We start from the raw sequence: 24811 nt of genomic DNA on the forward strand, positions 1-24811 counted from the left end.
ATTTACTGCATATTGTCTATGCAAGGGAGGGATGATTCAATCACTCAGATCCATCTTAATTTGTCTGTTTTTAAATAGGTCGTGGTTGTTCTGGGGCCTAGAGATTTCAGATAATCTTGTTAATTTAAAAGTGCAAGGTATTTAATGGGGTTTGGGAGAGGACATGACATGGAGAATGTTTCAGTATTATATTTAATGCAGAATTATAAATTACTGTATTGTAATCTACATTTGGAATGCTGAAAAATAGTTACGTACTGAACTTCTGCAAATTCTCCCTGAAACATTTAAATGCTAGCATTGAAATCTTTATCACTTGCCAGTTTTAAGTTCCCTCTACAAGTCCCACATGTTTTGCAAGCCCAGTACCAGGGTGAGTGGGTTGCCCTGTGCTGCAGGTGTCCAACCACATCTTGAGGAGATCAGGGATGTGGCAGGATCTGCTCAGAGCTGAGCCGGGGTTTGCCCACGCCTTCCTGCCCAGCTCCTGCCTGTGCTCTGTGCCACGTCCTGCCAGAGGTGCAGCTTCCCCACCTGGCTCTCCCTGGGACATAAGGGGCTCATAAATGACACCCACCAACAGCACAGAGTCTCTCCTCTTTCCACAACATAAACCCCCAATTTGATGCTTTGGGTAATGTTGTACACCTTTTATTTTTTATTTTAAAGATTTGCAGAAGTACACTACTTATTACTCTTACATATGTAAGAGCCATGATTATCTGCTGCTGAAGTTTCTATTATTTTTTCACAGTGATCACTCTAAGATAGTTCTGTAATATTGACTTGCCCTTACTCTCAGATATTGTGGAAAAGATGAAAAGTTGCTTTCACAGTGAGAATGGAAATAGGAGTTATGCTTTCCAACTGGGGATAAGCATGCATCTTCTCAATAGTTTTCATAGATAAGATTAGTTCTATATCTTGATCAAAATAGCAAAAAGAGAAATGAAAGCAAACTGTATGGCCTTCTGTTAAATGCTCTGCTAATAATGGAAAAGAACCTACATATTCAAAAGAACTGGAATTTATGGGATTTTGGGTTTTTAGGGTTTTTTTATTATTATTTCAGTGTCTAAATATGTCAGTACTGTGGGTTACTTTTGTTAACTTGTGATGTCTAATGAGTTAAATATTAGAACAGAAAACTTACCAAGCCATGTAATAGCTGGATAGCAGGTAGTCAGACATCCTTGCATTCTCTCATCAAAGCTTAAGGTGTGTTTCTTGTAATCAAATACCTTAATAGATGTTTTGAACATATTTCACTGTTGATATCTGGAAGTCAAAATTTAGATCTATGCTTGATCCTCCAGAATGAATTTTGGTTTACTTTAGTTGAGACCTCTCCTATCTCCTATGTTTTGATTTTGAAGCAGTCACACAAACAGCACCTGAACTTGTGTCCAGAAATCCCTCTTTTTTGTTGTTTGTTGGGTCAGGTTAGGAGCACAGCTCAGCGTCAGACAAGAGAACATGTGGCATGTTCTAAATACAAGGTTTGCCTTATAGTGGATGAGATACAGTAGCTCATGCCAGCCTGTTTTGGATTTATCTGTGTTGTGCAGTGCCACGTAGAGATGCTGAATGTGTTGTGGCAGTGTTGTAGCAGCCTTAGCATGGTGTGCTACCAGAACTGAGTACTCACTTCCTCAGCAAGGCTGCGTGGTGAGCCTGGATGAGGTACTCGGGTAATTCACAATGTAAAAAAGTTTTTGTCTGTGTATCTGCAGTACTTTCATGGTTTCACTTTATGCAGTGCAAACATAAACAAAGCAGCTTGGATTTTTGGCACTGTGGTTTTGGGATGGAGGGATGTTGCACATGGATGTGTTACTGACTTCATGAGAAACAACAGTGGCAGCTTTCTGAACAAGTGCTGCCTTACTGCTGCATAATGTTGGGAAAATAATGGAATAAGGTTTATTTCTGTCTTAATAATCTAGTTGTTAGAACTGTAAAGGTTATGGAAAGCTAAATATTGCTGCTGCTTTCAATCTGAATACACATTTGTAGTGTGTTTGCAGCTGTTGTAGTTTTGCTAAGGTACAGTCATGTGAAAATAATGGAAGGGGTTTTGATTGCTGTCAGCCAGAATGTCCAATAAATTCTGTGTGTAATAGGAACAGTTGTTTTGATTTGATCTCTTCACGCTTTTGGTCTCTTCACCCTTTTCACAGCACTGAGGGGGAAGGAATCTCACCTCATTCCTGCTGTTAGGCAGCTTTCCCTTCTTTGCTTTTGTTCTGCTTCAGAGCTCCAATGACATTCCCAAGACACACATGTATGTGTGCTGTGTGTAGGGCTGTGTGGGTGGTGTTGTTTATAAATGTGTGTAAACAGCTGACCAAGGGTAGGGTGATTTACGGGGACTGGCATGTGACAAGGGGGAAGGAAGTCGAAGAAGTCAGAGACAGAACAATGACAGTTGTAGTAGAAAGTAGAAAAAGGGCAACTAGAAAACAGTGCAATAAATGTCAGAATTGAGGGTGAATTGTTGGGGGGTGGAGTGATGCTGAACATGATTCAAGCTCAAAAACAAGATGCATATTGATTTACTTGAAAATTGAATTAGAAAGTTGATACTGTGTGATTAACTACACTATACAAACATATGTTCTCTTCATTCCAGGAAGCATGGTGTAGAAGAACTTTATATTATACTTGGATGCCTTTTGATATTGTCAAATAAACAAATGGTATTGTTTTGCTTTTGTAGGAAGATGAAAAATTTCTGACAGACTTGTTTGCACAACTAACAGATGAAGCCACAGATGAGGAGAAAAGACAGGAATTGGTAAGAAATCTGTAAAATATGTGACAGTTCCCACAAAGTGACACGTGAATCCTTTTTTTTTTTTAATTACTAAACTAATATATTCCTGGTTTTCAGGTAAATTTTCTGAAAGAGTTTTGTGCATTCTCACAAACACTGCAACCTCAAAACAGAGATGCATTTTTCAAAACTTTGTCAAATATGGGCATACTGCCTGCACTAGAAGTCATATTGGTAAGTCATTTCAATTCTATTTGTCATAACATTTTTTTTTATCTTCAGAGAAGCTTTTTTTTAGAAAGTAACTTAAGGACAAACTTCAGCAAGTGGTTTTCTTTTTGTTTGCTTCATTTGCCTTGTCCTAGCTTAAGATTCAGAATGTTCAAAATATTTTTGTAAAACTTCAGAAGCTTTTACAGTATGACATTGGTAAGTGCCATGTCATTCTTCAGTTTCTGTTTTCCTGTTTGCTTTCCTAGCTCTGCTTGCTTTTTGGTATCTAAAATAAGCAGGAAAATAGAGAAATCGATCAAAGGGCAGAAAAACAATGAAATTTATTTTGTCCGACTGTTGTCAAATTTACACAGAAGTGAGAGTTGACTTTGTTTTAGAATAAAGGTTTTAGCAGTAGTTAGGTGTGATTTCTGAGAAGGAATTAAAGCTGTATGTTTTCTGGTTGCGTTTAGTACTTTCAAGAAAACAAAATGATTTTATTTGACTTTTCCAGGGTATGGATGATGCACAAGTACGAAGTGCAGCCACTGATATATTCTCATATTTGGTTGAATACAACCCATCCATGGTACGAGAATTTGTCATGCAGGAAGCGCAGCAGAATGATGATGTAAGTAGAGAGTCCTCAGAAATGGGTGTATTGGTTTTGAAATTACTGGGGTTTGAAGTTACTGGTGTATATTTATGATTCTATGAATGACATGAGCCCTAGTTTTGAAGAAGTAATTTGGAATTTGGTAACAGGACACTGAACTGCTGTGTTTTAAGGAGTTCTGCTAGGTGAGATGAGTTCACCTGTTCACTGCTACATGTTGCATTGTATAATTTCAGATTTGGCACAAGGGAATAGCATTTGAATTAATTTTTTTTCTCCCCCTCTCTTAGGATATATTACTCATTAACCTCATTATAGAACACATGATTTGTGACACAGATCCAGAACTTGGAGGAGCAGTGCTACTCATGGGTTTGCTTCGTACTTTAGTTGATCCAGAAAATATGCTTGCCACTGCCAATGTAAGTAAATACCTTCAAATGAAATTATGTGTGGGTTTTTTGGGGTATTTGATTATATGTGTTACATTTTTATTTTTTTTTCATTCCTTAGAAAACAGAAAAGACAGAGTTCTTGGGTTTCTTCTACAAGCATTGTATGCATGTTCTGACAGCCCCTTTATTGGCCAATACTACAGAGGACAAGCCTAGCAAAGGTAATGACACTCTGGATTTTGGGCACATCAAGGCTGCTGAACGTCAGTGTTCAGAATAATAATGTCAAAGGACATTTTCTGTTTAAAAAAATTGAGTCTAAGATTATGAAAAATAGTTCAAAGTAAAATGCTGATTCAATATTTAGTAATTTGAATAATGCATAAGCACAAAACTCTGCAGAGAGACCTGATTTAAGAAGTGAGCAACATTTGCTGCAAATTTGGCTTTAACCAAAAATAAAATACTTGTATAATTTTTAGGAACTCCTGGGACAGTTCACTTACATACACTTCTAAACATGTCTAAATGGTTTCTTAAGGTCAGGTATTACAAGAAGTGTTGCAGCATTTCCCCTGGGAAGGTGTGCTGAATTTGAGAGTATTGTTTCTACATCAGACTAAGAAAGCAGAGATCAGTGATGAAGTAATTGTTCATGCTGGCTACTAGCTGCAGTTCTTACTACGAGTGTTCAAAGACCCCGAGATATTTCTTGCATAGTGCTTTGGTTAAAAGGCATTATAGATCACATTTTTGGTGTAAACTTAGTCAAGACACTGCACAGGGGGCGATAGTTTATGATCTGGATGTGTGGGCATCATAATGTGATTTGGTTAAATAAGTCTGACTACTTGTGTTAGGGATGAATTCTGTACTCTGAACCTTCAAACACCAATTTAAGAAAAATGTAATTGGCTCCATATTTTAAGAAAGTTTCCTGCCATATCTGTATTCATAGAAAATACTCAATCCACAACAAATTTGTTCAATTTCTGTTTTAAAGACTAAATATATCCTGCAGCATGTTCTGTAAAATGTCTGTGGGAAAATAATAAAACTTGGAAATGGGGTGTAGTTGGATATTCCAGATACATTTAATTATTTTGGTTTTGTTTTATTACAGATGATTTTCAGACAGCCCAACTCTTGGCATTAATACTGGAATTGCTAACTTTCTGTGTAGAACATCATACCTATCACATAAAAAACTACATCATTAACAAAGATATCCTGCGAAGGGTACTCGTTCTCATGGCCTCAAAGCACGCTTTCCTGGCATTGTGTAAGTTTGAAAGCTAAGGAATAAACTAGAATTTTGTGAATGTGAACTGATACATATCTTCACTCTGCTGGAAAAAAAACGTTCATAGATAATGACAATTTTTGACTGAATACAGAAATTCTACCGTTATAGTGTATGTTTCCCATACTAGATTATAGATGTATCAGCTACTGTTAGTAATTTTGCATTGATAGATAGATTTTTATCCTAAAAAAAAGAAAGATTTTGCTTCATCTCAGTGGAGAGGGAAATTGAAGAGATGGTATGTCAGTATTGAATATACTAAGAGAATATTGTAAGTTTTGGTGGTCTTTTAGTAGAAATTATCAGAGGTACTTAATTAGAGCTATGACTACCTGACTACATTGAACTGCTCAGAAGTTGAGTGTGCTGCTCTTCAGACTGTGGTAGTTTCTTGACCATGCTCAGCTCAGTAGTGTCAAAGCAGACTTAATTCTGCAGGCGAGTAGCAGATTTTCTCTGTAATTCTGTTGTGCACATAGAGTTAAAAAAACCAAAGCTTTAAGTTAAATGCCTTACCTGAGCAGTAGCATACAATAAGTACCTTTTACATTTTGTAACCAAATAACCTGTACACATGGTTGCCAAGCAGAATGTGCTGCCATGTGATACTGTACTTCCTCTTTATGCGTGGACATTCTCTCACTTGTGTACACTTTGGAGTTTTAGAAAGAGCTTTAAACTGGTTGTAAATCAAACCTTTGCCTTATGTGTGTGAATAAAATGTCATCTACCAATTTAAAATGAGATCATTTATATTCTTATCAGAGAGAACTAATGTAATCAAACATTTGAATAATAGAGATAAGTAAATTTCTGAGTTCTTTTACTGAGAAAACATTTTACTTTTACCATAAGTAATTTAAAAAATCAGAAATAGATTTTTATATTAGTAATATTACATTTAAACAATACTCTATGAATTCTTCAGTGAACAGAGATGTTTTCATTTGTACAGTTATGATGGAGGATTTCTTTATGGTAGTACAGGTAGATGACCCTCAGCAGTATAGTCAAGTCTGTTGAGAAGCAGGAAATGACTGAATGTATTGCTGTATATGAACTGAGGCTGTTAATTGCCTTAACTAATGCTGAGTAATTTCTGCAATTTTGCTTTTAAATTTAAAAACTCTTTTGACAACATACCTGTTCCAGGTGCCCTTCGTTTCAAGAGAAAGATAATTGGGCTAAAGGATGAATTCTACAACCGTTACATAATGAAAAGTTTTTTGTTTGAACCCGTGGTCAAAGCATTTCTAAATAATGGTTCCCGTTATAATCTGATGAACTCTGCCATAATAGAGATGTTTGAATTTATCAGAGTGGTGAGTGCAATTGTATGCTGAAGATAATTACTGTATTGTTTAGTCTTGTAATTCAAGATGACTTTTCTTTTTGCTTTTGCCCTAAATTATGCTATCATAACAGGACCCTATGAGATTGTATTTATGCAAACCTTGTTTTATATCACTATTACATATTTGTACATGTTCTTTCTCACATTCAAACACAGTACCATTACTTGAAGATTAAATTCACTTGTTACTGTACTCACAGTACCCAGATTTGCAAAGGCAGCACAAATCAAATTTCATCATGCAATTGGATGGGCTTGTTATGACAGGAATGTAATTAGAAACTGCTGCTGCAAACCCATCAAATTTATCTGTGCTTTGTAATGTCAATTCAATGGAATATGGAATTATACAGAAGAGATACCAATCTCTTTTGATTATTTTAATGGAGTGCTACCAAGTTCCTTCCATGGGGAATCTCTTAAATATTCAAGCCAGTTTGGCTGTCTGCACAGTACTATTTCCTTGCTGTTGTTTGCATCCAGATTCTGACAAGATGCTGTACAGACTGTAAATGTGGTAAATGAGGCCAAGCTAGGGTGCAGACAGTTGTGGAGGAGTAAGTCAGCACTCATTGTCACCTCTTGAAATCTTTAGTGTTGATCACCTCTTTCTTTGAGTTGGTACTCAGGGTAATTCAAGAATAAGATGATCTCATCATCATGGAAGAGTTGATTGAAAACTGGTTTTGAAGCTATGAAAAAGTTCATCTGTATAGGTGGTCATGACTTGTACAGTGGTGTATTGGGTTTGCAGTGGCTGAAGGGGTGGCTTTTGTAGAAGCTGCTGGAAGCTTTCCCTGTGTTGAATAGAGCCAATGCCAGCTGGCTCTGACATGAATGTGCCACTGGCTCAGGTTGGAGCAGGGATTCCCCTGCAGCCTGTGGTGATGTCCATGGTGAGGCAGCTGTTCCCCTGTAACCCACTGGAGGTCCGTGGTGGAGCAGAGATCCACCTGCAGCCAGTGGAGGACCCCAGGCCAGGGGGATGCCTGATGAAGGAGGCTCTGACCCCTTGAGAAGCTTGTGCTGGAACAGATTCCTGGCAGAACCTGTAGCCCTATGGAAAGAGGAGCCCACACTGGAGCAGGTTCACTGACAGGACTTGTGACCCCACAGGGAACCCTTGCTGGAGCAGCCTGTTCCTGAAGGACTGCACACTGTGCTCTCTATCAGTATAAAAATACCTCAGAGTTACAGTGGATAGGCATTTTAGGATTGGGTTTGGTATAGTTTTTATCGGGCTTTAGGTTCTGTAGTGTTTTGAAGGAGATACGGTTAGAAAATTGATGCTGTTTTGCTAATCAAATACTTGAGGCTCTAGAATTTTAGTTACACTTTTATGCTTGATACTCATTTTTGCATAAGTTAATTAATAAGTGCTTGCTATGGCATTCTCATTTCAGATACTTTTTATATTGTATTAAACAAACTAATTTGAATGAAAATAAGTCACTTTATGTTTGTTTCTTCCTATAGGAAGATATAAAATCATTAACAGCACATGTAATTGAAAATTACTGGAAGGCACTGGAAGATGTAGATTATGTGCAGACATTCAAAGGACTGAAACTGCGATTTGAACAACAAAGGGAAAGACAAGATAATCCAAAACTTGACAGGTAAAATACACTAAATGCTCTTAATAGCATATTGATGCTTTAATTCTCTTATCAGACTATTGGTGGGTTGTTCTCTTGTACTGGGGAATATAGATAATTTAGACTCCTGCTTGCATCTCAAGCCTTGCTGAATTTCCTTGATTAAAAGCGTGATTTTCAAATACGTTGCTACAGACTTTTGATAACTTTCAGCAGATGTTAGTTGCTGGACCCCCAGTCATAATGCTAATTTATCATATCTTAAAACTTATGTGTACTACTTTAATGAGGCTAGAAGCTTACCAAGTATCTCTACTAAGTTGATTTGTTTAAATGACAGATTTCCACTGTTGATTTGAAAGATTGTTCAGTTGTGAATTACCGTTCATTTTTCCTTTAAAGATTTACATGTCAGATTTCCTTTTATTTTAGTTGTGGGAATAGATATTTAGATAGGCTTTATCAAAATGGCTGAGGAATAGAACATACAAAGAAATTTTCAGAGAATGATTTTTTTGTGCCTGTTAGATTTGCTGATGGAGCTAAAAGCAAATCTGATGCAAATTGAATTGCTCCTTCCATTTGCCAGAGCAGAAGTTCCCTCCTTAGTACACAGTTGGCCAGGGTTAAAAAGTTGAGAGTTGAGTATAAAAATAGGAAGTTTAGGCCTTTTTGCTCCATTTATTTTTTCTTTATGTCTAGTTTCATTTAAAAAAAATGACTGCTTGTGTCAGATGACTCTTAAGAATTGTTAGCAAGATCTGTTCTTGTTTTGCTTTCTTGAATTAGTATGAAAACACATTAAAATCAATTCTTATTAGTCCTACTAGGATATCTTGAAATTTCAGACTTTTGTTTCCTGCCACAAGATTTCTTAATACTTAAATTTGGGAGTTGTACAATTAAAATGAGACTGTAAGTGTGGATTTATTTTAAAACACTGAAGCACTTTCAAGAGCATGTGCAGGATCTGCAGTTTTGAGTACTAAGGTGTTAAAAGAGAGATGTTATTATTTTGGCTTATGTCAGCTAAGCTTATCACTTAAACAGCTGTGAAATCCAAGGCTGTGATTCTTACTTACATACTGCATCTGTGGGAAAGAACACCCAGCTGCTTTCTTCAGTAATTTCCATCCAGTAGAGCAAGTAAAGTTGTAGTTTTTTTCTTGACTTAAGTCGAGCTAAAGTGGTTGTGGTGCATGAGTTTATCTGACAGAAAAAAAGCTTCAGGAGATCTGTAGCTCAGCCTTCTTCATACATCTTATACAGTGGCTGCACAAGTACTGTCACAGTGCATGTAATTTTTAAAGTGAAGTCCCAGAAATAATAAAATGCACAAATAACAAGAATCTATTTACATATTTTAGCAAAGAATAGTTCAGTAAGGAAGAAGCCCAACATGTTGTTGGCAGAGGCCACAAAAGTATTCATCAGAGTTCCACTTAAATCATAGTTCTGTGCTGTTAGCAGAACTTAAGTTTAAATAGAATGTAAAATGATGCAGTATGTATAGATGTATGATAATGCTGGCAAGCAACTTACTTATAACTAGATTTATTATTTTAAGTATATTTAGCGTTTTTACTCAATGGCTTGTAATGTTCTAATTTTTCCCTTCTGGCTTTTTCCTGCACTCAGTAATGCAATTGTCTAGGTTGTATTATTAACATTTTGATCTCAGTAACAGATACTTCATGAAAAACATGAAATTTCATCCAGTAAATTGTCAAGTGCTTCATCAAGAGTTTCATGCTTCTGTTGGAAACTGACTGTTAAAATCAACATCTAACAATGAAAATGTTTTCAATGTCTCTTCCACTTCTCCCCATTCTTTGAGGGCCACACCCCTGTCCCTCTGCTCCAAGACCATAATACTGCTTCTGTGATAAAAGAGAAAAGGAAGGTGGAGCTGAGATAAACCAACATTGATAATAGAGCAATTAGGGACAGAGAGGTAGCAGTTCATATCCAAGGCTCTGAAAAATGGAAAATACTGATAAATGACCAAAAATTGTAACAGGTGGATGGGGCAGAGAGAGAGAGAGAGAGGGAGCTTTCTCTTAAATGTATCTGCTTAAAACAGGAGTCATATTTAAGTTAGGTTTTTATTACTTTTTTTAAACTTACTGGACCCTGAATATTAACAGGTTATGAAGTATTTTCAGAGAATAAGTCTACATTTCTGAACTCTTTGTTTTACAACTTTTTATTTACCAGTGCAAATTGGTAAATCAAGCCTGAATGCAACACTTCAGTGAGATCTATTAAAATTACTTTTAATAGTGCTGTTTATATGCTACAGAATTTTGTACTGAGTGAGTAGTCTGAATGTGCTATTAGCAGAGTTGTACTTTATTTGATTCTTTATACAGAGGAGTTTTTAATGATATTTGCATTGAAAACTCAAAGGTTCACATTAGGGAATGATTTGCTGGTGTTTTTATTGCTCTGCAATGTATGGGATCTGTAAACTGTCACTGAGTGTCAAATAGAAGTTTTATTGTTAATATAAGTCGGTTTCTGAGTCTAAGCTTTAAAACTTTCTATTCTGCAGCATGCGCTCCATTTTGAGAAACCACAGGTACAGAAGGGATGCAAGAACCCTGGAGGATGAGGAGGAAATGTGGTTTAATACGGATGAGGATGATATGGAAGATGGAGAGGCAGTGGTGCCCCCTTCTGACAAGCCTAAAAATGATGAGGATATTATGGACCCTATCAGTAAATTCATGGAAAGAAAAAAATGTAAGTGATGAGAAGATGAAAGTTATAACTTGTATTATTTAGTCCTACTGCACTGAAGGATTTACATGTATTTATTTTGAAATTGCAACATCAATTTGGTAGACCACACTTGAAAAAAGTTTTGATGTATTTAAAAGCAGAATGATACAAAATGTGTTGTAGATTTCTTAAAGCATTTGAATTAAAATCTTAGCTGATAGTCAAGTTTTTTTCTGTGTTTATTTGGATTATAATTCAATGTTATGTATTAAATATATATAATATTTATAACTCAAAATTTTCTGCATAAATGTTCAGGTGATACCATTGGTAGAAGAAAAGTGTTCATTCCTGGCCAGTAACAATGGCTGGTAGGTGGTATGGAAAAAAAGGGTCACTTAACTGAATTATATATAAAGTATTAAGCTTTTTCTCAGACAGTGAAGTGGTTTGTAATTAAATATTTCACTCAATAGTACTGCTTTACTTTTGCCTTTTTTTTTTTCTTTCCAGTGAAAGAGAGTGAAGAAAAGGAAGTTCTTCTGAAAACTAACCTTTCAGGTCGTCAGAGCCCGAGTTTCAAGCTCTCTTTTTCCAGTGGTACAAAATCTAACCTTACCAGCCAGTCATCTGCAAGTAATCTGCCTGGATCCCCTGGGTCCCCTGGGTCTCCAGGGTCCCCTGGCTCACCTGGATCAGTTTCTAAAAGCACATCTCAGATGGCAGCTATTACAACTAAGGTAACTTTGAATGGCTGTAGGTTGACTTCATTGTTGCAGAGTAGGAATTTGCTTTTGCATCTCTCTGAAGTCTGTGTAAAGTCCTGACAAGTTAAGCAGTAATGGACTGTCTGGTTTGTCTATACTTCTTGTCTGGCCTTCAGCATTTTTAATGAGATCTGCTGTATATGAAAGAAATAGAAGCTCTTTTAGTGCCCAGACTGGTCAAGTAGGAATCATGCCACTAGTTGCTCTCAGCAGTGATATTTACAGTGAAATTCAGACAACACTGTACTTATGTTAAATTGCACAGGGATATTTGACAGGTAAAAATAAGTATTTCGAAAACACAGTCAAACTGTGATAGACACCACAGTGCCCTGCCACATCCATTGAGGATTTCTACTATCACCATTTTAGTATTGTTCAGAATTCTATAACTGACCTATGTGGAAGAAATAAATTTCATTGGATGGTGATTGCTGTAAGCCAGAACAATTTTTTAATACCCGAGTGTGATATATTTACCTTTGAACTAACTTACAGTTTTGATTTGGAACATTCTGAAGTAGAAGGCCACTTAAAAAAGAGTGTTGTAGCACAGAGTGAATATTCAAAACTAGCATTTTTAAATACATTTTAGGACACTGTTGGATTTTAACAGATTTTTGAATAAAAATGCTTGAACTGAGTTAAAAAAGTAGAGTGACTGCTGTTTTCCAAGCACAGGGGGGCAACTAAGGTAACGTTGATACAATGCAGTTCAGGTAATGTGAGTTTATTTTCATACCAAGTGTTTCCACACCTGAAAGGTGAGGTTTGAATGTCAGTTGTCAGATAGTCTTTGGAATAACACCGATTCATCCTTGTTTTGTAATGTTAACCATACTGCTTGTTGATCTAATTTTTAGTGATGGTAAGTGCGGGTTTAGGGTTTGGGGTTTTTTTCTACTCAACATGGCTTAAAAGTTTGTATTTGGATTGCATTCTCTTGAAAACACACCTGGATCAGAAGAGTTTGACTGATGGAAGAACCTAAGGACACCTCCTCTAAATCCCTCTGTGGAAGAAACTCCTTGCATAACCCAAGAGTTAGTCAAGTGCTTTTTAAAAGGGATGGAATTTGCTTGCAAAGCCATTCAGTCTATCAGAGGTTTTTCTCTCCCAGACAGTGTAATTCCTTGAGTCTGAAATGGAATCTTTACATATGGAACATATTGGATAAAATATTGACTCCACAAATTCAAGTAAAGGTAAAAAAGAAAAATGTTCAGGTTACAACGGGGAACATGCAGTGCCCTGAAAAACACTTGTGGATTCAGGCAGAAGGTATCTTACCTTCTTTCAGAGTAAAATGTTCCACAGTCACAAACTAGAAATAGTGTTGAAATTGGGTTTTCCATTAATTACCTGATGTTGTTGCTTTAGGTGTAGTATACTCAGCATTATGTGCATGTGACTGTACAGAATATGTGTAATTCTTTTTCAAGTTGTATTTTGGTAAACAGTTGACTGAAATGACTGAAACAGCCATTGTAGTCAAATGCTGGTTAAGCTTCAGAAATTGCAACACAGTCAGGGGAAGTTCCAGAAGTTCAAGCTGCTTCTTCAAGGGTCCAGAGCTGCCTAATCTTAAATTTGTGGCTATTTGCAATGCAGGAGAGTTTTTAATGATTCTAGATACATTTTCATTTTCAGCTGACAAGTTATTTAAACTTCGTAACCTGTACACATCATTCAGTTATATTATTAAAAAAATTCTTTGTCACTACACACTTTAACTTTTGTGAAGACAAACTGTGTTCTAAAATATCATAATTCAAATATTCAAATTGAAGGGTATTCTGCATTTGTTTTTGAAATGCTTCCAGATTGCTCAATGCAGTCAGCTGTGCTCAGTAAAAATAAACTGTCTTTACACATGGAGCTGCAGTGACACTTAGCAAAATCATGTAGATTTTTTTGGCTTTACTTAAGTTTCAACTGGAAATATTTCTAGTTGGATAGGTAAAACCCCATTTTGGATTTATTCATTTAAACATTTCTCAGATAATGTCATTTTCATTCATACTGAAGGATTTATTTTTGTTCTGCATCATTTTATTCAAAACCTTTTGAACCAGTGTGCTTATGGCAATGTTCTTTGCAAGCATCATGTTACAATGCAATTGTGAATTAGTGATGTACAAACATTCTCTTAATTATAATAATTGGGTCTGTCTTTGTAGGGAGGCCTCGTTGGGCTTGTAGATTATCCTGATGATGATGAAGAGGATGATGAAGATGAAGATAAAGAGGAAACTTTACCTTTGTCAAAGAAAGCAAAGCTTGAGTCATCATAATGGCAACTGCTGAAGAACATTACCAGTTGGGGAAGGAATTTTTTTCCAAAAACAAAACAAACCCACAGCAAAGCAGCAATCTTTTGTGAATTACTGTGTATGACACAGATCAACTTAAACAAATGGATTTCTGCCAATCAAGTGCCAATTCAAAGGAGCAGAAGAAGGAGAAATACTTCATTTAGGGGAAAGACTTATGCCTTTGAGCTCTCCAGCTTGGACCACATGTTGCCCTTTTCTCAGGGAAGGAAATGGAAAACAAAACAAAAAAAAAGTAAAAAGGAAAAAAAAAAAGAAAAAAAAAAAGCCAACAGGGCAGGAGTTTTGTTAATGGAACTCTGGATTGGCTGGTCAGTTGCTACAATCAGAATATGCTTTCTTGGACCATGTATGAGACTTCTGAAGAAAAGGCGGGTTTTGCCATAATTCTTCACTAGTTAAGAATGCCAGCAGTTTCTTTGTATAAAAGAGACCTGCCTTTGAAATCGTACATTCTGAACATTTTACTCAAGCTACAACAGGTTTTAAAAACCTCTGCGGGGGAGGGCCGAATATAAAGTTTCCTCTTTTTTTTTAAATCTGTTCCCTTTGCCCTTTAAACTGCAGAAATTTTTTTTGAGGTGGGGGATTTGTTTGTCCCTTCTTGATTAAAGATTGAGTGGAATTCTAGATGTGGTCACTTTTGTGTCATAATTTTTTTTGCCCCCCTGAGTGTATGCTTAGTTGTTGAGTATATATTTGGGACCATTAAAATTTTTTGATGTAATATAATCTCACTGTTGTGCTGGTACCTGTTTCACACTGTGTAATTTTGTTCTGCATCACAGTTCTTAATACGTTATGGATTTTATGGAAGATGGTATAGTTTTTATGGGAGAAAAAAATCTTGCAACAATGTGCATAAAAGCAATACTATTTTGTGACTTAATATTTTATATTAAATTTCTGGCAGCACCTGTTGAGAGAAAAATCAGGGAAATAGGATGAAATTAAAAAATTAAACCTATAGATAGGAAATTAGTATTCCAAAGAGCCTGAAATTTCATAATGCAGAACAGTGGTGGTAACTAACTCATCAAAATGCAAGATGGATGAATTAGGAATACCAATCTACTGACTCATTTGACTTAAAAAAATAAAAAAGTAATAATCGAAGATGAAGGAAAACAGCATTAGTGGTATTTTTTAAAAATCTCTAATTCCCTTTGGAATACATTCAGTTTTAATGAATAAAAGATGGTTGTAGAATAAACTCTTTGCAAAGACACCATCTTTTGAAATTTATTTTAATACTCAGTTGAAAAACAGCAATTAACTTGGTCTAAATCAATGACCACATTCTTTCCCCTTTTCCCAAAAGCCTAAATAATACTAATTTGAAATTAGGCATTATATCCTGCTTCCTCATGGAAGATGGCTTTGCACAGCAGTGCTTCCTATGAAGGCGTGTTTGTTCAGTTCCTTTGCAAAAGAGAGACCCTTTCTTACATCCATTTTCAAGAGCTGATTTCCTTTTGGGCATTCAAGGCACCACTGTTGCAACAATCGTGATGTTTAATACATAAATGTATCAATACAAATAGAAATAAGAGAAGTGAGACTCTGAGCAGGATCACAGGTGATCATGCCCAAGGGTAGATGAGCACTTCGTTTCTGAACATTGTGGATGGCCTGGCAGGTTCTGTGCCAAGCACAAAAGGCAAAGCCTCAGTGCTTGGGCTTTGTGAGTACATACCAGCCAGTTTGGATTTAAAGAGTGTGCATTAGGGAGAAATTATTAGCCATCTTTTCCTCTAAGAGTTCTTTTGTAATCACTTTCTAAGGTTGAGATTTACAGTATGTTTGAAATGTCTGTGATAGGGCAGTTCTCAGCAGTAAGTTTTACAGAGGTCAGGAGTTGTGCATGTGGTCACTGCAGGATTAGACACAATCTGCTGCTGCAGGCTGAGTCCCCATGCTGTTTCAACAAACTGTGAAAACTTGATTTTTGCTACTTTGCTGTCAGAACAGACATTATGACAAGGAAATCTGCAATTTTGCAGGTTTTCTTAATTAGCCAGAACCTAAATCCAGCTCAAGCTGTCAAACTTTTCTTGAGCTTAAAGTTCTGAAAATTCATCCATACAGTCATCTGCAAGTTTTCCAGGCTCTAGCTCAGGAAACCATTCTTCTGAGATGGTTGAAGGAACACTTTTGTTATTCTGTTCCTTTAGCAATCGAGTGCTTGGATCTTGTGATGTTTGATGCTGCAGTCTTCCAGACTTTCAGATACTTTCATAATACTTGTAGGAATCTTGGATTTTTAAGCATTTCATTTAACAGAAGTAGTATTATGCTGAAGTTACTGAGCTTGCTTGAAATAATGAAGGCAGGAACTTTTTGAAGTTTTTATATTTTTATGAAGCTCTAAAAGACTTGTAAAACATTAGGCTGCATGTCTTTTAATGCTGTCTAACTTGTGGCTGGGTAGTTATTTGTCTTCCCAGTTATCTAATGCTTGTAGCCTGACAGGACATGTCTGCACTGAGATGATAAATTCATGGAAGTTGGAAGTAGATGAACAGTGGGTATACCCAGTCATTTGCCCATTGTTGTTCACTTTTGTATTCATGAAAATCTTGAAATGTACTTTAGGGGAAAAAAAAATACTGGGATTTTAAGAAGTGATTTTTTTTTTTTTTTTTTTTTTTTTGTTGTTGTTGTTGTTGTTGTTGTTGTTTTTGGGGGTTTTTTTTAAGAGTGGGATTGAATTTATAGGTGGGAAAAAATGATGTTAGGAAAGAGTACTCTGTTCTAGATCTTTCTTGGGGCTGATTTTTAAAAACCATTTGTCCTCATCCCAAGACAGCTGCATGTATATTATACTAAGCATGGCTCAGTCATCTTAATTGCATTTTGTGTCCTGAAGTATGCTTTACAGGGCAAACCCTTCAGTATTTACAGACAAGAGCCAGGGTGTTTGAATCATCCATAAAGGCCCCTCTATTCCTTCAGTGGCTGAAAGACTTGATGCTGATTCCTTGGATGATCTTCCAAGCTTTGAGCCTAGACTTAATGGGAATACCAGACGGAATGTTTGTGAACTACCTGGTCCCTCAAGGAACCCACAGTAATGAAAATAATTCCAGGTGATCTGGAATATTTCCAGATTTTCTTCTAATGTGTGCAGAGTGTGGCTGTATTTGGGTTAACAGTGCACATCACCACAAAAGAGATCTCCTGTATCATGAAGGTGAAAGGATCTAAAGTTTGGTGTATCTAAACAGTGAGTTGTCTCTAGAATGAGCTGTGTGTAATGTGCCTGCCTGGCAACAAAGATCAGGCTCTTCATTCATTCATCTCTCACAGCCGCCCCAGGTGAAGCATCATGTTCTCATGGAATTAAGTGCCAAGTAGGCCCAATCCTTTTAGTGTACTGAGGATGGAACTGTTCAGATTGGGTTTGCCTGTGGTTTAAATCCCTGCAGAGATGTTTAATTGGAGAACTGGTGGGGCTCTGTTCTCATGTTGCTGCTGTGGTGCTGTTAGGCAAGCAGCTGCCTTTTCAACCTAGCACAATGAAGTTGGTTGCCTTGCTGAATGATGGTTCCTGGCAATCTGTAGAGTGGCCACAGAACTTCTCTCTTTACCCTCTCAGCCGTTTTACAGCTGCAGAGGCACTCTGGAGCAGTGCTGTCAATGCCGGAGCATCACTGCAGTTCCCCTGCCTTGAGGACATCAACTCCCGTTCCAGGTAAGTTGTGAAAGCAGGAGACAAGATGGGTCACCCACAGCCTATGTGTAAAATTGGGTAAGCATTCAGAGAAGAGAAGTTGCCACAAAAACCTTCTGTGGGAGGGCCTGTAATGCCCACCTTCAATTAGAGCAATAATTTAATGTCTTATTTCATGTGAGGGAGGCATAACTTACTGTATTTTGGGGTTTTCTTGTACAGAGCCAGGAGCTGGACTCAGCTCTTCTGGGTCCCTTCCAACCCATGATATTCTGGTTTTATTCTGTGGTTCTGTTCTGTGGTTCTCTCCTATGATTTTCATCAGTGCCTGGCTAGCTGATGAGCTAGATTTGATTAGATGTTGCTCTAGTTGCAACCACATTCACTGGAGTATGAATCTTGTGGGGGTTTAATATAAATTAATAGAACAATTGAAAGCTGAAATGAAACCCTGCAGACTGCTGGGGGAAAAAAGGCAAAGGGAGGGGGAAAGATGCCATCTTCTGTATGCCAACTGTATATATGAACAATGTAAAAATAATATATAAACCAGTAGATTATATTAAAAAAGGAGAACACTACTGGCAAATGATGGAAATAGGCACTGATTTACAGTGACTTTAGATCTATATCAGTGGCCTTGCTGTGCACTCTGAAATGTCCCAGGGATGTACAGTATCTGTCTCAGGACTCTGAAAAGGCTCCATGGGAACAACTGTTAGTGGTTTAGGTTGAGATCGGGAAATTATCTGGTACTGGGTGGAACTATGCTCACGAAATGCACATCTGTAATATAGATGGGGATTGATTTGGGCTGAATAGCGCTGATCTTCTAAGCAAGTGTAAATTACAAGGCTAAAGATACTGTAGGTGGGCTGCCCACCTGAGAGGGCTCAGCAGCATTCCCTGGCCACGTGTACCAGTGTGGGTTAGCATTCCTTTTGGAAGTACCCACGTCCCTGAGCCCATAGATCAGGCTCCCAAGTTTTTAGACTTGTCTAAAAAGCTTGTCTTTTCTCTTGTGTCTGGCAGCTTGCAGCATCCTACTAGGCTTTGCAAAATACATAGCAAAGTATGGCTAGAGGCTGATGTAGGTCAGGAAGAGAGGCTGTATCTGATTCTCTCCATGCTTTTTAGATACCCCAGCTGCTACTACATCAATGATGAGAGAACTGAGTTACATTAATTGATAATCTGCCTACAGTTCTTGCATCAGAGTATAAAGACAGGTAGGAGATGTGAATAGCCAAGTTAAAACATGGGGTTTGAACAGTATTGTACCACAGGAGAGTCCTTGTGTGTTCTGCAGTGAGTCTGCAGTCACTCCAGCATCTATGAAATGCAATGTTAAAATGCAAATAATAATTCTCTAAAGCATCTGTAATTAAAAAAGTCTCACTTCTAAGGGAGTAAGTCAAGCCCATGTGAATTAAAGTCAGTTTCTGTCCACACTGGCCTTCTCTAAATAACATTAAAGTGTTCTATAATTCAGCTAGAATTAAAGCCACCTTTTGTGTTTCTGCACACTAAGTCAGTGCCCATGATACATAAAGTACTGACCACTAATTTTTACCATGTTCTTTTAAAACAACTATATCTAACTCTATCACTGGGCAACCTTAGTTTTGTGCCTTCTGTCACAACCCCTCAAAACTGCAGTCTTTTATTAGTTCTTCAAATTATTCTTCCCACATCTGTGAGTCTTGCACACAGAAGTGAATTTGGAGTGCTATTTGAGCAGGTAGCAGGGACACAAACTTCCTCATTGCCATATTCACTGTTCCAAGAAAGGGCTCTGCCCGTGGTAGGTATCAGAGGTGGTGGTGGTCCCAGCCCTGCTGCCATTTGCCTCCCTGCTGAGGCTTTGTTAACTTCTCCCTGGAGTATTTTCTTTCTATGTGAATTTACACTTCAACTGTAGCCAGCCTAAGTATTTCCCAAAGCTGCTTATAAAACTTTTGGCTGTGCTTACCTATTATTTTTAGCTCACCCCAGTGTCATCAGTATAGATATTTATACATTCTTGTATAACTAGTGTCAAAACAGTCTGAAAAACTAAAATTCCCTGAAGCGTTGGACCTTCAAAATCACATTCTGCTTTTATAAAGACATTTTCTAGTTATGATTGATAGGAATTGATGTTTACTATTTCAAATATTTTTCATATTAATAAAACACAATCAAAATATGTTCTATTTAATATATTTTAGTTCATTCTGTGCTTTCTATACTTCCCTATTTTTCCTTTAAAGCAGTCAATAACAGTTCCTAGTGTGGTCCTACTGGTTCTTTTTCTTGTCTCATGATTCCCAGTTAGTGCTGCTGATGTAGTCTCGCTATTTCGGACACATAAAGGACAAGGCAGGCAGTAGAAGGTCAAGTAGGAAAGCTTTATTTTAATTTTCTGACTCCATTTTATATACACCTTGATCAGAAGACAAAAGATTGGCTACACAGATTGTCACTTCTTTGACCTCATTGGTGAACATCACCATCAATCATATTTCTCCTCCCAGAGGAGAAATATGTAAACAAAATAGATAAGTTCTAAAAATATATGTAGTTTTCTTGAAGCTGCATAAGAATAAAATGCAAACACTGAAAAGCAAACAAACTTAGGGCGACATCGTAGTTCTTTTACCTCCTGACAAGGAGAAAGAAACTGAGAAACATACATGACAGTCTTCTGCCTGGGGGATATTCCCTGTCCTGATGAGAACACAAGGTTTTGGGTAAGGTGCCCAAGGCTTTACACCATTATTCTCATCAGTAGTCACTTTGTCAACAGACCAGGACCTACCATGTCTTTAAAACCTGCAAGACACCTTCCCCTTGCTCCTGCTGCTTCAGAGGACATTTTTCCTGATTTACTGGACAGGAAGTTTCCACCCTGCTCTCCTGAGCTCACTGCATTAGGTCACCAGGACAAGCCTTTTCTTCTAGCACCTCTTTAGGTTATGAATCTAACTAAAATTAATTTCTTCTCTCTTCTTGCAGGCCCATGAGCATTTCTCCACTGCTGTGACTCTCATTGCCTCTCTGAAGGGTTCAAGTCAAGGATGTTATGTCACCATTTTGTGTTTGCCTGGGATGTTGAGTACTCCTCTCTTGCTTTCAAGTTCATGCAAAGAGCCATAAACTGCTGGTGCCCCTTCATCTCCTCCCCATATCTTTTGTTTGTATTAACTTTATTGTTTGCCTGATGTATTTGACTCTCTATTTATTTTCTGTGAACTCAGAGGTTTATGAGATACTTATTCTGCCCAAACTCTCTCTCCTTGTATTTTAGATCTGTATTATGTTAGTCTCTTCAGGAGCCTAAGTAGTTGGCTTGAATTTCAGCACTGAACAAACATGTGCTAAAGGTTAATTCTAATTCTAATTTTTTCTGGGAATTCCTCTCTGAATGTTTCAGATACCAGCCACAGACTGTAAATCACCAGCATCCCCCCCTCCCCCCGCATTCAGATCGATCCCAGGCACATTAGCAAATACTGTGGTTTTTCTTTGTCTTTTGGTAGCACATACCGGTTTCTTTCTTTTTACTCTCATTCAAATTTCTTTACCACCTTTGTTTCAACAAAATGAACAATATTGAAAACAGCGTTTCAGAATCGAATGTTATGAAGACCAAAGCTATCTTCTGATCACCTTCTTTTTCTCCTGGCACGCATTGTTCATAGCTCCAGAGTCTACTTAAAGCAAACTTGCTCCATAGCTGAGAAGTTGGTTGATGAACAGTCAAGTCATATTTACAAGAAAGCTGCTTAAAGACAGTCCCAAGCAAAGGAGGAGAAAAAGCTCTTTCCTGATTACCATGAGTTTAACTCTTGTATTGTAACCTCGTGTATTCTGTTATTCCCATCCCTCAGCAACCTACACTTCAGACAGCAGATGAATGGTGGAGCTTTGTTGATGGTTGTACTCGTTGCTAGGGGACAGTCTGAGGGGGGTGAATCATGCCATTTACAGTCAGCCTAAAGGAACATTTGGAAATGTTTGAGCTTACAAAGTTCCTTCTGCAGTCTGTGTCGCTGAAAATCGAGTGCTGTGAAAATTGCTTTAGAAATAGACATGATGCTAACGGAGGCATTGAATACACTGGTGTCTTTAGTAGCTTGTACATATGTAGGTGTCTTAAATCACAGTTCTGGTGCTTCTTAATTCTTTGATAATTATGTTCTTAGTTAAAAGCTGACCATGGGAAATTATATCGAAACAAAACTATTGCAAATCACATTAAACTTAAATACTTCACATTTTCATCATTGCTTTACTGTAAGAAGCATGATTTCTAAATGCAATTGCTTGTACGTCTGGATCTGAACTTTCTTGGATATATTCTTTGGTATGTGTTTTATTTTATCCGCTCTGGGAAGGCGGCAGCTTCAGGTACCGTCAGAAATAAGAATCTGACCTGTAGTAGGGAGGTGAGGTTTTACAAGATACATCTTTGGTGGAACACAAGGTGGGTGGATAAAAGTGCTGTCACTGTAAATGCTCAGGGACAATTTGGAGAGGACGTGGGGGAAGCACACACGCAGCCGGGGCTGGCAGATTCCCCACAAACTCACCGAGGGGAGCCCCTCCGCAGGCACTCTGTGGCCCGCAGCCAGGCTGTGTGTCCTGCCCGAGGCGGGCAGCGCGCCCCCCGCACGCCCCGTCCCGCTGCTCCCGGCGGGGCTCGGGCGGCTCCGGGCTCGGGGGCGGGAGGAGACCCGCCGCTGCTCGGCCTTTCCCAGCGGCCTGCAGCCCTCGGCGGTACCGCGGCCCCCTTGCCCAAGCGTGTCGAAGCAGTTTATCAGTATTTTCCAGAGACATCAGTGCTCCCCGCGCACTTCAAAGCGAGCCAAGCGTTATTTCCCGCGGCCGCTTTGCTTTGGCAGCCGCTCCCCGCGCCGCCGCCAGAGGGCGCCCGAGCCCCGCCCGCCGCGGCCCAGCCGGCGGCATCTGCATCCCGACCCCATTCCCGACCCCGTTCCCGGCCCCATTCCCGACCCATTCCCGACCCCATTCCCGACCCCGTTCCCGGCCCCATTCCCCATCCCATTCCCGACCCCTGCCCGTCCCGCTCCTGCAGCTAAACCTCCCGCACCCCCCTCCATACTGCCTGTTACGAGTACTTCTTGTTAACACCGGCGGTCACCTTGAATAACGCGTGAGCTTTTGGCAGCCAACAGCATCCCCAGGAAAGTTTTCGGCATAAGAAATTTGGTTTTTATAACCGTGCTCCATGACGCGCCCTCCCTTTCAATTGTCCCACTACTGGCAACACCTGGATCGGACTCGGCAGCTGTTGGTTCTTTTCAGGAGTCTGTCCTGCAAACGAGTTGCATTCGAGTTGTGAAAAGTGGGAAAGCATTCTTGCATCTTTATTCTGTCTCCTGTGAATAGGTCTGTACAGTTTTCAAACACTAAGCTGTTTTTCTTTTGATTCTATTGATTAACACTCACATCTGTTGTAAACACTGCGGTAACTGCTTTGAAAATTTATTTAATGAAATCTTTCCACAGAACAGGGAATCATAAGGCTTCAAGAAATCGAAGTATGGCAGTCCATCTCTCTTGAAGTGCTGAGAAACGATTAACCATCCTTTTTCTCTCCATGGCTGTTACATTCAAAAGCAAACCTATTTCCCCATCCAACTACAACAGATGGTTTGCTTGCAAAGCTTCCTTCTTTCCGAGTCCTGAAACAACTGGCCTATATGGGTTCCCTAGTAAAGGGTTAATTTAACCACTTGTGCCCTCCTGGTACATCCTCTCAAGACACTGAGCAAAACAGCCCGTGAACAATCTGCAATCCACAATCCCAGGGCAGCAAGAGGAGTGTCCACAGGACTGCCCAGAATAAGGATCCTCATAGAGCAGATCTTCAGTGGGGCACAGCCTGTACAGCGAACATCAGTGTCTGTCATCAGTAATAGTTTGCTTGCAAACCGCTCCGGTCCCTCAGGCACAACAACAGCTGTCACTCCTTCAGCCGGTGCACAAACACACGTGTACCCACCTCTAACCAAAAATACATATTGGAGGTGGGTGGTTAATAATGACCAGCGTTTCAGATGTCTGATTGTGCAAGATCCAAAACCTATCTTTGCGAGTTCAGTGTGATCGAACATAAAATAGGCAGCGTGCACTGAGGAGTGGCCGATGCACAGAGTGATAAACACCAGAGATAAACAAACACATCCGTGAAAGGCAGAGCAAACAGTAACCCTGGCACAACCAAGCCCCACCGCGCATTTCACCGCTCAGCTTTATGACTAAATTATTTCTCGGTAAGTTCTGAGCCCGGGATAAACACAGCATTGTGTATTTCCCTAGACTAAGAGGGGCTGGATCCGGGGAGAGCGGCGGGCCCGGCGGGCCGGGGGCTGAGGGCCGAGCCCGCGGCACCTGCTCGGGCCATCCCAGCGGGAGCGCCGGGCCCTGCCGCCCGCCTTGCTCACAGTTCTCCCTTCTAGTCCTTGGAGCCGCACTGAGGGGTGTGCGGGGCACGCCTGGGAGCGCCCCTGAGCAGCACTTTGTGGGGAATTTGGTGCTTTTCGAAGCGCAGACTTCGGCCCCGCGCGCTCCCGCTGGGCGCTGGCGCCGTTCCCGGCGGAGGGCGCGGTGCCGGGCGGCTCCCGGCAGGTACAGGCACCCCCGGCGCGGCCCCCGGGCGGGTTTCCTGGCGAGGCGGCGCATCCATCGCCTCGGTTACCGCGGGAGCGGGGCGGGCCGGGGTTGGGGCCGGCAGGGCCGAGGCCGCTCTCGCCGCCGCGTGCCGGCGATGCCCCGACCCCACACCGCGGCCCGCCCCCGCGGCCGCCCGGCGCCACCGCCCATTGGCCGGCACCGCGCCCCTCCGCCCCTCCCATTGGCCGCGGCCGCTGCCCGTCACGCCGCCGCCGCCGCCCGGGTGTAATTGCCGGGGCTCGGGCGCGCCCCGCCACAGGTACCGGGACGGCGGAGCGGAGCGGAGCGGAGCGGGGCTGGCGGAGCTGTCCCGAGCGAGCCCCACTCCTCTGCTCCCGGCCCCCGGGCATTCCCCGTGGCAGATAAGCCTCCCCC

General features: G+C 39.8%; 1 protein-coding gene across 1 annotated transcript in view; it reads left to right on the forward strand.

Moving 5' to 3' along the window:
* PPP4R3A (protein phosphatase 4 regulatory subunit 3A) overlaps positions 1-14349 on the forward strand; it is a 40614-nt gene extending 26265 nt beyond the window's left edge. Inside the window, exons 5-15 of the mRNA XM_083862956.1 lie at positions 2720-2797; positions 2894-3010; positions 3504-3620; positions 3896-4027; positions 4119-4221; positions 5124-5282; positions 6459-6628; positions 8137-8279; positions 10813-11003; positions 11496-11722; positions 13930-14349. Coding sequence (XP_083719082.1) covers positions 2720-2797; positions 2894-3010; positions 3504-3620; positions 3896-4027; positions 4119-4221; positions 5124-5282; positions 6459-6628; positions 8137-8279; positions 10813-11003; positions 11496-11722; positions 13930-14043 — 1551 coding nt within the window. The 3' untranslated portion in view covers positions 14044-14349. The remainder of the gene's footprint in view (positions 1-2719; positions 2798-2893; positions 3011-3503; positions 3621-3895; positions 4028-4118; positions 4222-5123; positions 5283-6458; positions 6629-8136; positions 8280-10812; positions 11004-11495; positions 11723-13929) is intronic.
* The last annotated feature ends 10462 nt before the right edge of the window (positions 14350-24811 follow it).

The sequence above is a fragment of the Zosterops lateralis genome, assembly GCF_965231275.1.
Source record: "Zosterops lateralis genome assembly, chromosome: 6".
NCBI lineage: Eukaryota > Metazoa > Chordata > Aves > Passeriformes > Zosteropidae > Zosterops > Zosterops lateralis.